We start from the raw sequence: 16,262 nt of genomic DNA, 5'->3' as shown, positions 1-16,262 counted from the left end.
GCCAACGGTATCGAACATACGGGGGGGGGGGGGGGCGCAAAAAACCCCGAATCAAACAAGATAACAACAAAACGTAATGATGACGCGGAAATATACAAATTTCGGCTCACTCGCTCGTACTAATTTAGAGTATTTTTTCAAGTCCTCAGTTTGTTGGTATAAATCGTTATCTATAAGGCCGTCACTATATCTTGATTAGAATAATTGTAAGATTTAATAAGCAAAAAATGACAAGAGTTTCATGATTTGTAAGCTGAAATACAAAAATTTTCGGCTCGCTCGCTGCGCTCGCTCGCCAAAATTTATATAAAAAAAGATAAGAACAATACATGATGATGACGAGGACATATACAAATTTCAGCTCACTCGCACGCACTAATTTATAGTATTTTTTAAAGTCCTCAGTTTTTTGGTATAAATCGTTATCCATAAGGCCGTCACTATATCTTGATTAGATTTGTAAGATTTGGTAAGCAAAATATGATAAGAATTCCATGTTTTGTGAGCTGAAATACAAAAATTTTCGGCTCGCTCGCTGCTCTCGCTCGCCAAAATCTATCAAAATTCATTACATTTAAATCACCCTCAAAAGATTCCTTTTAAGTGCGTGAAAAAGCATCATGTGGACTTTGTTTAAAGTCCCTACTGGGATGGTGTTGGGGTTGAACACTTTTTCAGAAATTAGGGGCGCAATTTTCGTGCTTGCCCCGGGCGCCGTTTTCCCTAGATACGCCACTGGTGCCTTAATAGCAACCACTGTGAAACAGAGAAGTTACAGATAATCATGTCTGTTCTCTATTTGACTTATAACAAAAGGACACTAGATTCCGGACCAAACAAACCGCTACATTAAGATAGAATAAATCAGAAAGTAGAAGAAAGTAAAAACGAAAATGTTTTCACGAAACAGTAATATGATTACTTCCCCAATAGAAAATAAGAATATATCTGGGACACGACCTTTCACTTTACGATTTCTAATACTACCATGACTACCTTGTAAAAATTATGACAAGAGCGTCCTCATTGTTACAGTCATGACAGTCCTGAAACAACTTGATGCGAAAGACGCAAGTTCTTGAAACAGGTCACGACATCATCATCGAGTCCTGTTTTAGTTATTACGTAATTAGTCAGTAACATGGTTATTACGATTTGAGTTGAATGAGATCTGTAATCATCGAAAAAGGAGCAAGACCTTAATGTTAATGATGTTTGTTGGAATTTTGGAAACTTGTGCAGATTTCTCCGTGGTGGATAGGCTGTGATAAAAAGGAACATAAAAAACAGCGTTTAAGACTGATGAAATAATCATGGCAAATAGATTGAATGCGAGAAAATTGTTTTTGTAACTTCCACACAGAATTTGGAAACAAAGATCACTTCCAATGCCATTTTAACGAATTCAATGTTGAAACGTTTTATCCACTTTCTAACTTTTCTTCCCATCCCCTTTCTTTCGATGAAGAAAGGATAGAGTATGGGGAAGCTTCCAAACTGTGATCACTGTCACGCTAAAATTCAGCACGCCTTGTGATTCACGAGCTCAACTAGAACCGGAACTATAGCTGAACAAGAGCACAAGTTGGAGGTTAATCGAACTAAGGCATATTACCGATTCCTTTGAGGGGATCAAGATCAGGGGCAGTGGCTTTAAGAAGCACAACTTTTTATTGTTGATACTAAATCGTCATCAAAACTCTGATGGTTTCAAAAGAACTCGGTGCGTATAGAATGTGTCGGGTGGTGACATGTCTATTCAGCCTGTCGCTTGAATAGAGCGTTCAATGTTCTCATAGAACCGCTATTGATTCGGTCTCGCCTTTAAACTACAATGACATTCTACCGCTACACTGTCTCTAACGAGATGAAAGTAAACCGCCTCGTTAGGTCACTCAATGAATCCCTTTTGAAAATTGTACAATGGAGGATTTCAGTCTATGTCGGACCCTTGTCCCTCTATATCGGCCAGTCCGCATCCTGTCAATCATGCGTCTCACGCCAACCTATGGGGTCGACAATATCACATCACGGCGGCACCATGAAAATGTCACTGGATATACCTTAAGCCAGCATACATTAGCGGATAATATTGATGCTAACAATAACAGTGATGATTACCACGATAAAATTATGGTTTTTCGTACTATCATCATTTTATTATAATTATATCGTAATTGCAATAACCATTTCTATCGCAGCAGTATTAGTATTGCGTAGTTAGTGGCGTAAAATTACTTGCACTTAATAGTTGTTGTAGTAGTAGTAGTAGTAGTAGTAGTAGTAGTAGTAGTAGTAGTATCAAAGTAGTATAATATCATCGTCTTCGCAATCAGATACGTGTATAAGCGCAAAACATCATCCACTTTCGGCAATGTGACATGTAGAAGTATCATTACATGTTCATTTTACATTCACTATAGTAGTATATATAGTATAGACTATGCTTGGGATCCTAAAGTTTAGATGTTTCAAATTCGTGTGCCCTTTTACAACCTGTGAATTATGTCCTTTCATAAACTGGTACATTGAAGAAGTATAGGCATAAGGAATTTAAAACGCTATACAGGCCACACATGGATATACATGCAAACAATCAAAAAAGTAACCAAACAAACAAACTAACCCTCAATTTGAACACAGTAGTGTACACTCATTCACTACACCCACTGGCATTGACTGGTAGGAGTACATAGGACCACTCACACGTGCATGGCACAAGACACACACGTCTATCATATTATACATTACTCATGCAATCTATAACTCGATATACTCGATGTCGAATGATGTTCCAAGCTTCAATAGGTCAAATCACCTGACCAGTGAGGTTAACGAGATGACAGAGACCAAGTGGCTAAAAAAGAGCCATACTACCTTTAATTCCCTAATGGTCAGCCGCCAGGCGATTAAAGCCAATAATAGCTGTCCAACGCTCAGCGTGCTTTTGATCCATGCGATGATGAATTGTGTATCTAAATAAAGTGTGTAATCAGACGCGCAGAGTTCAATGGAACCGGAGCGTCTTTCGCCCCGTCAAAATTTGCCAAGATTCTTTTCAGCTCTTGAAAGGATCATTCAAGGCTAATGACGATGCGATGAAGTAATTTGATTGAAGTTTGCCGCTGATGAACCTGGACACAAACTGTCCACCCCTGACTGTCAATCAATCCAAACGTGTCAGTCACAGATTCGAGAGGATACAACTGCGTTATGTTGCATGACTGGGATTCGTGATGTACCATACATAGGAGAGATAGGTGATCGATATCAAAGTTCCTTTTGATGTACTCATGTAAGCGTTATGTATATTACTTTGTATTACTTTATATGGAAATAAAAACATTTTGAATTGAATTGAATTGATATAATAGGACATACAAACACGCACATACGGTATCAGTAACGTGTCATGTAAGCAAATCAAGTAAAATATTCTCATGTCAATTTAAACTCCTGTGCACACAGTATCGCTACACTTATAACAATTTCTTTAACTCCATACAATTCATAAAATAATGTTACAACAAAACTCTGAGAGCTATATTCGTAAGAAGATATCCCTGATCGTGCTTGCAAAACATTAATTATGGATATCTCTAATATGAATTTAGTTACTCCTTTTATAGCTGTCATTCTGTTTTGGGTGATTACATTTATTTTCGAGGTATTGGCGACTGTCGACATGATAACTCGGAATTAAACTGCATGAGCAGTAGCATGCATCCAAGTTCGTTTCTATCTAAAGCGACCACATTGCACAAATAGTACTTAACCATTTCAAACTGTTCAAGTGAACTATCTTGCCTTCAGTTGTCTTGGCAATCGAAAGCAAATATGCGATAGATCTTTCTCGCTGTACGTGAGCGAGATTTTTTTTTTTTTTTTTGGTTTGCTTGTTTGATAAGGAAAGGATGAGTCTGTGTAAATGATATCAATTTTGAACAGCTTATTGCCTCTAGGAATATAGACCAATTTACTGATATGTTAAAATCAATAGATAAATATGAATATTGGGATCCACATTAACGTTTTAAAAGGTCCTTATAAAATATATGTATTACTATACTGTATAATTAAATCTTATATGCATCTTTGGTTGTTGCTGTATCGGGCAACCCTCAGAAAACCTTTCTGCTTTGTGTTGTTGCTTTATATCTCTGTTATTGTTTACTTCTTGTATATGTGTGTATATTGTATAAACATGCTATAGCCCTTGATTCTCTTATCTTCATCTCCCCTTTCACACTCATAGGTTGATAATCAGTAACACTCTGGTCAATTGCTTTTACAATTTTCTTCACTAACAATATTCTGACTGTCGTGTGTTCTTTCTTATATCGTGGCGCCCCTGTCATATAGCCTGAAAATTCATTATCTACTCACGTTGCATTAGTGTGTTGTAAAGGATTGACACCTGCTACACTGTGAAATGCACATCTGTCTATGTCTGTCATTCTCTTTCTTGCATACCCATCAATTCAGATGTGAAACAGTTGATATATATATGTATATATATATATATATATATATATATATATATATATAATGTATACATATATATATATATTATATAATATATAATGTATATACATGTATATATGTACTATATATTTATATATATATATATATATATATATATATATATATTTCCTTTAACGGCGCTAGTCGTTAAAAGGGGTTTACACTCGCTCACTGACTTGTTTTCTGCCTTTGAGGGCGTTCGGCGCTAGTCGGAGCCTGAGAGCAGGCGGCATACGCAAAGAGCGTCGCCGAAAACATGAACGAGTGATCTCCTTTGATGGTTCCCGATGGCGCAACCGCATTAGTACGCTTACCAGTGCGCGTGGGAAAGCTGAACATTTAGCGTGGGAAAGTTTAGCAGTTAATGTGAGAAGGGATCATTCTGTGCGTGGATTTCACGGAGAGAGCATCAATTCTGGGCCCTCGCTTAAATTATTGTATAGAGCTATTCATTCGGATACAAAATCGTCAACTCTTGCTACGATCAGAGGCAGTGGAATTTCCAAGATGCCAAAACATTCGCAGCGGAAAGCTTCACGGGCTGCAGCATCGGCCAGCGCTCCTCCGGTACCGACAAGAGCAAGGAGGATTGCTCGAAATGCTCCCGCACCCAGTACACGCCGGGAAGGAACGACTACTCCCCCTCCTGTGTCCTCGCGATCCGCGGGGTCGGCGGCCCGAAGCCCAGCAGACGAACATAATACCAGCCGGGGCCCCGGCGCAAGTTCCGCTGTTGGGCAGCTGGACTACAGGGTGCAGACGGAGGACCGTGCTACGGGGCAGGCGGCCGGGAGAGCTCATGTGACGGCCCAGCCTGAGCAGGACATGGGTGGCGCGGTCGGCGATAACGGTGAGTACCCAAGTAATGAAGGGCTTCTAAGTGCCTTGGCCTACGGTGACCGTACATAAGGTTAATGAAATGCCTGTGATCGAGGACGATGAACAGGGTCAGTCGTCAGACACTGGATTCCCGAAGCCTCCCCTGATGTCGACACCTAGGGAAGAGCTAGGTTCAACGGTTCCCATATCGACCAAATAAATGATATGGAAGGGCGAGTTTGTAGATTTGGGTTGTTTATTCAAGAATGCCCCGATTCAAAGTGATCAAACCCCTATACTCAGGTGCTGCACTAACTGCGACCAGCCCCAACGCATTCAGATCGAGGAGTTGTACAAAACGGTGCCGTTTCGGCGCTATATTTTCTTAATTTTTCAACAAAAACTACTAGGATTACTTACATGGGTCGATTAAACCTAAATGATTCATTTCGGTGACTGATGCATTTCATTGCTTATGATGCAGAAAATGTTGTCTTACAAGGCGAATATCTTCAGCTCACCGATGCTCACTAAAACTCACAACCACTTGCACATGCGCACAACATGCATGCAGTGCAGTGCATTGACAGCTGTATTGCTGGCTACATGATGCATATTCATTTCACCTTATATGCACCGTGCGATGGTGCATCATTCATATCCTTGAGCGTCCGTAACGTTGACGTCATTGTTCACTCATGCGTACATGCGTACTAATGGATATAGCAGCAAGTCTTTCCACTGTTGCACTAGGGTAGGCCGCTTATTACTCCTAAAAATGTGGAAAATTTTGCAGTTTCTAGATAAATGGTTGAGAAGAACCAAATCGAAAATGTAATGCATATTTTATTTTTTATTGTCACTGTGTTTATGATAGAAATTTAGCCGTGCTTTATTTGTGAAGTCGCCGTGAATGTGGCAATGGAGTTATTCGTGATTTTTGCTCCCGCTCAGCTGCGAGGTAGCCGCCAGGACCGCGCCTTGCGGCGCGGTCTCCGGGGCTAGTGCCGCACTACAACTACAGCCGCAGCGCAAAGTCCCACGAATTACCACCATACAGCAGTGAACTAGGCCTTCACTGTATACGCATCAGTGTATACCGAGAGACACGGTTCCCGAGCGAGAGAGTTGTTCAAGTATATGGACGGCGTTAGATCTGCTGCCCGTTTTCCCGGCTATGGCTGGCGCACTAGAGTCGCGTTTCACCTCCCACTCATTCCGAATATGTGCTGCCACGGCGGCGGCAGTACCGGGTTTTGACTCGCAGGTAATCCAGCAGATGGGGCGCTGGGTGACAAATACACATAAACGTTACATTCGCATAAATTTGGTAGGGGCAGAATAGTCCCTTACGTCATGTTGGGGACAGTTATGTTCGTAGCTTCATGTTGCTATAGTTACCAAAATAGTGGATATGTTTTTGTTATGTTGGTATATACTGTGGTATGCTGAGGAATGAGGGTCTTGCTCGCTATAACATTCAGTTTGAGCACATAAACTTTTGTAAATTAACATGTTAGATTATAGACCAGTTCAAGTATGATTAACCCAGTTTAGCAGGGTTAACACAGCTTAGAAATTGTGAATTATGTCGAAAAGTATGGACAATTTTACTATATACAAAGGCTTGGGCACATAGAGCAAATATTTGGTTGAGCTAGACGCTGCCGGGTGATAGTTTTCTTTGTTTTGCAGGCAGGCGAGGCCGGCGTACGATCCTGGTAGTTGGGGACTCGTAGCGTACTGGGCCGGGAGATTCGCCAGTCGAGAGGGAGTCCAAGCAATGAGGCAGCGGGCTCCAGTCCAATGGAGAGGATATAGGGGGCTTCGACTCGGCCAGGTTCATAGCAGGCTGGAATCGATTCTTTCGTCTCAGCACTTCTGCAACTTGTCACACGTCATCATCCACGCGGGTACAAACGACATTGGGTTTTTTCCGAAGAAAGCACGGATGGAGCTGGTCTCAGAGACAATGTTTAAAATAAATTGCAGCAACTTCTTCCAGAAGCAATAATTGTTTAGTCGGAAATCCTGCCAAGGAGGAAATACGCCCAGAATTCCCACCAGAATCGGGCTGATAGGATTCGTCTTGCTATGAACAAGCGAACACGCGCATTTTATCCCCAAGCAGGGGCATCTGTTATTACGCATCAAGCCATCCGACATCATGACGCCACTCTTTACAAACAGGACGGCATACAGTTATCCGATGTTGGCATAGCACTATTTCTAAAAGACCTCAGAAGCAGGATAGCCGACATGATAATTGATATGATAATAATTAATAATTGATATGATTTATATAGCGCCAAATCCACTCTGCAGAGTGCTCTAGGCGCGGAAGGAAGAGAAAGTGAAGGAGACAAAGACATACAAATATCAAATACATGTAATGAGTAATCAAATTGAAACAGACACGGGTAGTGAGGTTGGTAATGAAAGGTGTTCATTAGATTGATAAGGGAGTCTATGAGATCGTTTTGAGTTCGATAACTCCAATGTTTGGTAGTAAATGTTTTGTAATGTTTTCTGGGGCTAGAGATAGTCATAAAATGCCTTTACTATGGATGTAAACTAGCTCTTGTTCCGATGTGTGCTTTCTAGATTAACGTTGTGTATAGCAAAACAACAACAACAAAATATGTGTAACGTGGATCTTTATTGCGTCCCCCCTTTTACCGCTGTACCGCTCTCCTGCGCATTGGCGGCGGGCTGTGCCCGTATGGCGGAAATTGTTAATTTCTGGGCCTCTGCGCAGATGTAGTTTATACAATACATGAAATGTTTTCCACTTGTTATGTCAAACTCGTAGGGAAGGGTGTATTTCGGAATGTTTGTTTTATTAACAATTGTTATTGTGGCCATTTATGCATCAAGAGGCACCGTGAGGAAAGCCGGCGGGTCACGGACGCGCCCGCCTGTGACTAGTGCCGAGCACTTTTCTGATGCAGGGGGCTTTTGTATATGGGTCTGTACGCGCTTGTGGGTTCCGAGTTGAGTGGGCTCGCCTGTCAATCAGAGAAGTCCATTGTAGTTATACTCGATGGGGATACTTCTCGGATTACCATGCAGGGAGTCCTCCGACAAGGGCCTAAGAGGCAAGGCGGGATCCGGGGTGCTTGTCTGTAGGTGGCCCGTACGCAGAGAGCACTGCCATGTATATATGTTGTTGTATTCCACGGTGCAGATGCTCGTCATGAGATGAATACAAATTTGCGGAGAGAAAACCCGGGTCCTTCCAGAGTTAGACATAGCAGTGGCGTGTTTGAAAGCATTTACTACTTGGATAATATTTCTGTTTGTCGGTGTAAAATTACCGAATCCTGAAACCGGAAAGTATAAATGTGTATAACAAGCATTGGTATGATCATGTTTTTACTTTCTCGTCTATAAAGTGTAAAACCCTATCATGTTATCATGAGTAACTATGTTATGTAATGTGGTAAGCACTTTTTGTTTTGGTAAACTTGTACTCTCCAATAAATCCACGAACATGCATACTCCACGCCATTCTCGGTTTGTATTTATGTCGGAAGTGCAGTGAGTGTAATTCCTTTAACGGCGCTAGTCGTTAAAAGGGGTTTACACTCGCTCACTGACTTGTTTTCTGCCTTTGAGGGCGTTCGGCGCTAGTCGGAGCCTGAGAGCAGGCGGCATACGCAAAGAGCGTCGCCGAAAACATGAACGAGTGATCTCCTTTGATGGTTCCCGATGGCGCAACCGCATTAGTACGCTTACCAGTGCGCGTGGGAAAGCTGAACATTTAGCGTGGGAAAGTTTAGCAGTTAATGTGAGAAGGGATCATTCTGTGCGTGGATTTCACGGAGAGAGCATCAATTCTGGGCCCTCGCTTAAATTACCCACCCCATACCCACCCCCTACACTTTTTCCTATTAAAAATGCATTGATTATTTGTGAAAGTCGTCGATACACAAGTAAATTTGGAATTATTCGTATTATAATTAAATGCCTATTGACCTATCGATGTGGCAGGTAATAGACATTGAGGAAAGTCGTGCTGTACAGCCAAAACTAATTATTGAATTAATAGGAATTTAATTTTTTGTATCTTATAGTTTGAGATCGTTGTCCTTAAACAAGTGTGGACGGATATCGCGCTAAAGGCGGATTATAGGTCCGAGTGATGAGGGAATCGCAATGTGTGATCGTCTAAGGAATCCCAGACAAGACTATCTTGTTGTCGAAGTCTAGCTTGGCAGGTTGGGGCTTTTCTGCCATTTTTTCCCCAAAGGTTTTTTTTTGGCAGTTTTTCACCCAATCCTGGGGTCTCCTTCCCTCCGGGGACGCGCGCGGCTTCGCGCCGTGGACGCGCGGCGGCGCTGGGGTTGTGTTCCTCACGATACGGTGCATGGGCCCGTGGGATGACACAAATCTGGGTGGCGTCGCTTCGTGTTCAGGACTGGTGCGGTGCTGCGTGTCTTTTCTGGTGGGGATTGGTAGAGGCGGAAATTGTTCATTTCTGGGCCTCTGCGCAGATGTAGTTTATACAATACATGAAATGTTTTCCACTTGTTATGTCAAACTCGTAGGGAAGGGTGTATTTCGGAATGTTTGTTTTATTAACAATTGTTATTGTGGCCATTTATGCATCAAGAGGCACCGTGAGGAAAGCCGGCGGGTCACGGACGCGCCCGCCTGTGACTAGTGCCGAGCACTTTTCTGATGCAGGGGGCTTTTGTATATGGGTCTGTACGCGCTTGTGGGTTCCGAGTTGAGTGGGCTCGCCTGTCAATCAGAGAAGTCCATTGTAGTTATACTCGATGGGGATACTTCTCGGATTACCATGCAGGGAGTCCTCCGACAAGGGCCTAAGAGGCAAGGCGGGATCCGGGGTGCTTGTCTGTAGGTGGCCCGTACGCAGAGAGCACTGCCATGTATATATGTTGTTGTATTCCACGGTGCAGATGCTCGTCATGAGATGAATACAAATTTGCGGAGAGAAAACCCGGGTCCTTCCAGAGTTAGACATAGCAGTGGCGTGTTTGAAAGCATTTACTACTTGGATAATATTTCTGTTTGTCGGTGTAAAATTACCGAATCCTGAAACCGGAAAGTATAATTGTGTATAACAAGCATTGGTATGATCATGTTTTTACTTTCTCGTCTATAAAGTGTAAAACCCTATCATGTTATCATGAGTAACTATGTTATGTAATGTGGTAAGCACTTTTTGTTTTGGTAAACTTGTACTCTCCAATAAATCCACGAACATGCATACTCCACGCCATTCTCGGTTTGTATTTATGTCGGAAGTGCAGTGAGTGTAAATATATATATATATATATATATACATATAGCATATACATATATATATATGCAGAGAGAGGGGGAGATACACACACACACGCACACACGAGCAAAAACACGCACACACATCATTACACCAACCTACACTGTCTTGAAGACGACACACGACACGAATCAGAAGAGACGGGATAAAAGGACGAATACGAGAATGACAAATAATATTAAGAAGGATGTGTTCTTTATGTACATTTTTAATATAGACAATGACACGACATTAGAAGCATAGCTGAAGGCAAGATCATGATAGCAATCAACAATACGTCCATTAAGGAGAGCGTTCATGTGTTGTACGATCCTTTTCTCGAATGTTCTCTTGAGTTCATTCAAAAGTTCAGGATGGTATGATGTAGACAAAACGATGATTAATGGACGTGTTCAATGGAGCCGGTGTGTAGTAGAAACTCGCTTTTGTCGATGAATACGAAGAAGTCTGTCGGCTGCTTCGGGAGAGGAAGTCTACAGACATCAAGGGATTGTTGGCGCCCTGCTGCTTTCGATGAGATGTCGTCTGCTGCAAACTGATGACGTCACACTCCTCGCTGATACGGAAAGTCGGCCAGGAATCCGGTGATCGGCTGCTACGAGACAGGAAATCGACTGACATCGGTGAGTTGTTGATGTCGAACTTCTTGGGAGGCGGTGGTGTGTTCTCCTGGTCGATGACATCGCATGTCGAAAATCGCTTTCGCTTCCTACTGTATTCTACCTCAGGTTCTGAGAATTCGTTGTCGATGTGTCTCATCCCGGAAAGTGGTTGAACTGGATCGGAAGTACGGGCGGCTCGGCGATAACGTGCACGACGATTCTGGAACCAGACCTGCACATGGAGAAAAGGACACATTACAGGTTGTTTAGATTTCATGTATAAGAGCACATCATCATCATCATTATCACTATGATAATGATAATATTACGCTTTACGCTTTTATACAGCGCATTTTCCATGACACATTTAAATCCTGTATAATCATAATTGCGTAGACTACCATTTTGAGCCACTAAGTCCCCTTCATCAAAGAAAGCAAAATTATCAATAGTTTTAGTACTTGGATAAAGCACGATAAATAGCAAATGGGCTCATATCCTTGAGCGCAAAATACACTGATGCTTGCAATTTCAGTAAGAACATACACAAAGTGATTATACTACGTGGATACTCATTGACAACTTATAAAAGTGAGACATACATAAGCATTATTTAATGGGATAAAACAAAATAGTACTTACTCGAATCCTGGCTTCGGTGAGACCAAATGCTGCGGCCAGTTTCTCTCTAGAAACGATGTCAGGATATCGGTCTCTGCTGAATTTGACCTCGAGTGTCTCCAGCTGCAGTTTGGTGAACTTGGTCGGACGCCGACGACGTGAATGTTCAGTAGAAACGGACGACGACTTGTGGGCGAGCAACCAGAGGGAATCAGCCATGGTCGATGATGACAGAACAGTGATCCGAATAAAGTGCTCTACGAAGATCGGTATGACGCGTCTTGACTTGCTGGGCTTGTGTCGAAAAGTGAAGTGGAAATTTTCGACCACTGATCTTTACCCGATGAGAGAGATCAGTAGTAAGAGTAATGGACTCCTTCTCAAATTGAGGCTTGATTTTGATTGGTCGAAGTTGTACAACCAATCACTAAAGACAGAGGAGATGGGGATTACTCGAAGATGACGCTAGTATAGATTTGAGTAACCGTCGTTATCTGGTTATGAACGTCCGGCGTTTGAAAGCGAGAACAATAGGAAAGGGTATTAAAGTAAAGCCGCCCGCCCGCGTTCGCGAGCTCCGATTTAGAACAATAACTACAACAATAGGGTGGGTATCAGAAGTCAGAGGCGGTAGTGAAGAAAGCTCTTCATGAAATTTTGGGGAGCCGCAAAGTGACAAAAGACACAGAACTTTCTTTAGCTCATTTAAAGAGTCGCATAGCTTAGATTCTAAACGATGATACTTACTATATTCAGGTAACTAAAGAAGTATACGTTCTTAGATTAACATGTTCTCACTGTCATGACGAACGTCTCAGTTTTTATCGTATATGGTTTCCGTGGATCCATATCTGTACATGAGATGTTAGTAACGACAATGACTGTGATGATGTCTTTCCATATGAATTATGAAATAAAATTCAAACCAATTTCTATTGCTTCACGTGCCGTAACAGGTATAAGCGACGTTTTCTTTTTGCAGACCTGGATGTTATCCCTTTCTTAATCACGATCGCGATGTATATACTTTCTCAGATCAGTTATTCTTTAGAAGAATGGACGGAATCATATAATCCAGGGATGAAAATACCCAACTCTTTTATATAGCAATATCAGACCACTACGGGCGTTCAGTGTATTTCTTGAAAATGTCACAAGAAATTGGATTATCACCGATGGACATTGTACATCAGGCAGATGTAATGGAAAGGAAGTCGTCAAAATCGATCAGTTCCAAATTAATGATTTTAACGCAAATCAATATATGAGTGAACATTTATCTATTCTTATTCTTAAGTAGTTCATAACTTACTCAGTTATAAGCACAAATACACACACAAAGATACATCAACACACACACGCATTAATTCCAATTTATGACACAACAATAACAATGAATAGAAACGTAACAATGAAGGCTATCAATAGTACATATATTACATCATATTAGAGGCCTATGTCATAACGAATGTGATGATATTAGTATAACCACAAAAGATTTAAGTGCTTCACATGCTAAATTGTGTTATTTATCTAGAAAGAGAAGAGAACATCAATGGAGAAAAAAAAAGAAGAAGAAGAAGTCTGGAAACCCACTTAGAAATAGAGTAACAGATAAATACACTTACATAGACGGGAATAAACATGAAACGAGACTAGACAACAATAGAACTACTGAAGGAAAGGTTGTAAGACAAAAAACAGAATTGACAAGACAAACAAACAAACAAACAAACAAACAAACTTTGTAGAACATCGAATAAAGAAAGAATTATAGCCGTGCCAGTAATTACACCGCTATGTATAGTTCAGTTGAAGGACATGAGAGCATTATTTCATTGCAATATTAAATCAATTAATCATTGAACCTCATCTATTTTTTTATAATAATAATTATTATGACCACTATCACAATTTCCTGAGCATTCACTTTAGAAATTTCTGCATCGTACCCCCTCCCCTTTCAATGTTTTCTTCTTTTTTTTTGGGGGGGGGGATGGGATTCTGATTTTAATGACACTTTCACTACTATGTATGTTTGATTTTGACTGTATTTACCAGCGTCAACCTAGATACATGCAGCTTGAAACTTTATTTCGTTCTTGACAATTAATATTTGATATGATGTAATATTGAAAGATTGATTACCAATAGGCTAAATTAGCCGTGTTACACCTCTACCGAGTCAGACTCGTTACTGATATACCATAATCACTTTCGCTGATGTTGCACATATTTATTATAATCGATTCAGATGAATAATTTCGAAAGGTCAAAGGTAAATTTAGTATTAACTGGCAGTTACATTATCAAATAAAAGCCGTTACCGGCAAAAAGTGATATAAATGGCTAGTATGGATGAGGTTTGTGCTTAGGTATCATTGGTGTTTAAAGCATACATCGGCGGCGAATTTCAGTCACCTTTAGCACTGACGGGATGATCATTCCAAAAATCGTTTAACAAGGTTTTAATCGACTTTGATATTACAGACCTTCAACAAATGAAAATAACAGTCCATTGTTCTTTAGTTTCAAAATGCGGAACAGCGGCAAAACTTTCTTGTACACGGTAAGGTTGTGCGAGGCTATTGTTTTGTTTGTCGGCAGCGGATCGACAATCAGGCCGTTGATAAACAAAAGGTAATGGTTCGCTTGTAATTTGCAGGCCGATATGTATATCTATCCGCACTCATGAAACTATCTCATTGGCCGGTTTATCGGACCAATCATCAACGCGTCTTTGTTTAATTGTCAGTAGTGTGTAAGAGCGATTATTCGCGGCTTTGCTAATTCTTACTTATCTTTTCCCAAGTGAATCACAAGCAGGCGTCACATGCTATACTTTGATACAGTCATCACACTCGTTCAGACTGTCTCGAAGTTAAGTTGTTTCTTTAACGTTTTTCCACAAACCGATATCTTTACAAACCCAATCCCAATCAGGTATGGCTGATTCACTGCTCTCCCTTCTCCCTCAAGTCTCGACGTCCGTTCCTACCAAAGGCCTTCGTCGTCGACGTCCAACCATGTTCACCGAATGGCAGCTCGAGAGGCTGAAGGCTGAATTCAATATCGACCGATATCCCGACATCGTTTCTAGAGAGAAACTGGCTGCCTCACTCTGCCTCGATGAAGACAGAATACAAGTATGTAAAGCAAAGATGTATAAAATAAATGATGAAGTAAAGTTGATTATCTCGTGTAATATTTTTTTAATATTACTGAATGTAGATTGATGGTTTCAAATTAAAGCTATCACTTCATCGACTGTTATTACAATGGAATACCTGATATAAATCAAAATTTGAGACTCAAACACTCCTAGCACAGCAGCGAGAATACGAATGGCACGTCCTTTGTCGCACGACATTTGGTGACTTTTTTTTTCTGGCAGTAGCATGTTTTCGTTTTATGTTTAAAAAAATGTTTGTGTATGAAGCAAAATGCTAACGTCAAATTTGTTCTTTGTTTGTCTTCAGGTCTGGTTCCAGAATCGCCGTTCACGCCTTCGTCGAGCTTCACTCAACTCCCTCTCTGCTCGACCAGACATCAGCCACAATCAGATCAACAGGTCAACCGACATCGAGGGACCGGAGTCTTCATCTAAAGGAAAGCGTAAGCGATCAACCGAATGCGACGTCGTCGACCAGGAGAACACACCCCCGCCGAAGAAGTTCACCATCAACGACTCACCGATGTCAATCGATTTCCTGTCTCGTAGCAGCCGATTACCGGGTTCCTGGTCGACTTTCCGCATCAGCGACGAGCGTGACATCATGAGTTTGCAGCAGACCACATCTCATCGAAAGCAGCAGGGCGCCACCAATCCCTTGATGTCTGTAGACTTTCTCTCACGAAGCAGCCGACCGACTTCTCCGTTTCCATCGCCATACCGTGAAGGGAGTCTCCACCACAGCCCGTCGCCATTCTACATGTTTAGTCATCCTTATGTCTTCGTCGTTCCACACTGAATGCTGTGAAGCTACACTATGCCGCACTTTCATAGGAGTGACTGAAATGTGATACTGTATATCATTTCTCATATTGAGAAGTTTGTTTGACACTTTCCTGCAGACAATTTTGTAAACAAGAATGCTTCCGACTTCAGAACACTCTTCCTCTTTTCTGAGACACTCGCGATGAATTCAGCAACATTGTTTTGTTTCTTTATCTTCAATGTTTAATAATAAACATTACGGTTTGACATTGAGATTTCATTCATTTCATTTTATCTTATTCTTGTGGTATTTTTGAGTATTGCATGATTTTATATTTGTTCACGGTTGTTTGCTTCTTTGTTTGCTTGTTTGTTTGTTTGTTTGTTTGAGTCTGTGTGTGTGTTTTGTGTAACCCAAGTAACACAATCATGACAATGATTACTTATA

At 41.2% G+C, this 16,262-nt stretch overlaps 1 protein-coding gene across 1 annotated transcript; it reads left to right on the top strand.

Moving 5' to 3' along the window:
• The first annotated feature begins 14,822 nt into the window (after window positions 1-14,822).
• On the top strand, window positions 14,823-15,848 carry LOC140227428 (uncharacterized). Its single transcript, XM_072307833.1, has 2 exons — window positions 14,823-15,023; window positions 15,357-15,848. Exons 1-2 carry the CDS (start codon window positions 14,823-14,825, stop codon window positions 15,846-15,848), a joined length of 693 nt encoding a protein of 230 aa, XP_072163934.1.
• Window positions 15,849-16,262: the final 414 nt, after the last annotated feature.

Source organism: Diadema setosum, chromosome 4 (genome assembly GCF_964275005.1).
Source record: "Diadema setosum chromosome 4, eeDiaSeto1, whole genome shotgun sequence".
NCBI classification, from domain to species: Eukaryota; Metazoa; Echinodermata; class Echinoidea; order Diadematoida; family Diadematidae; genus Diadema; species Diadema setosum.
Note: the sequence above shows the minus strand (reverse complement) of the source record. Positions and strands in the feature narration are given on the sequence as shown.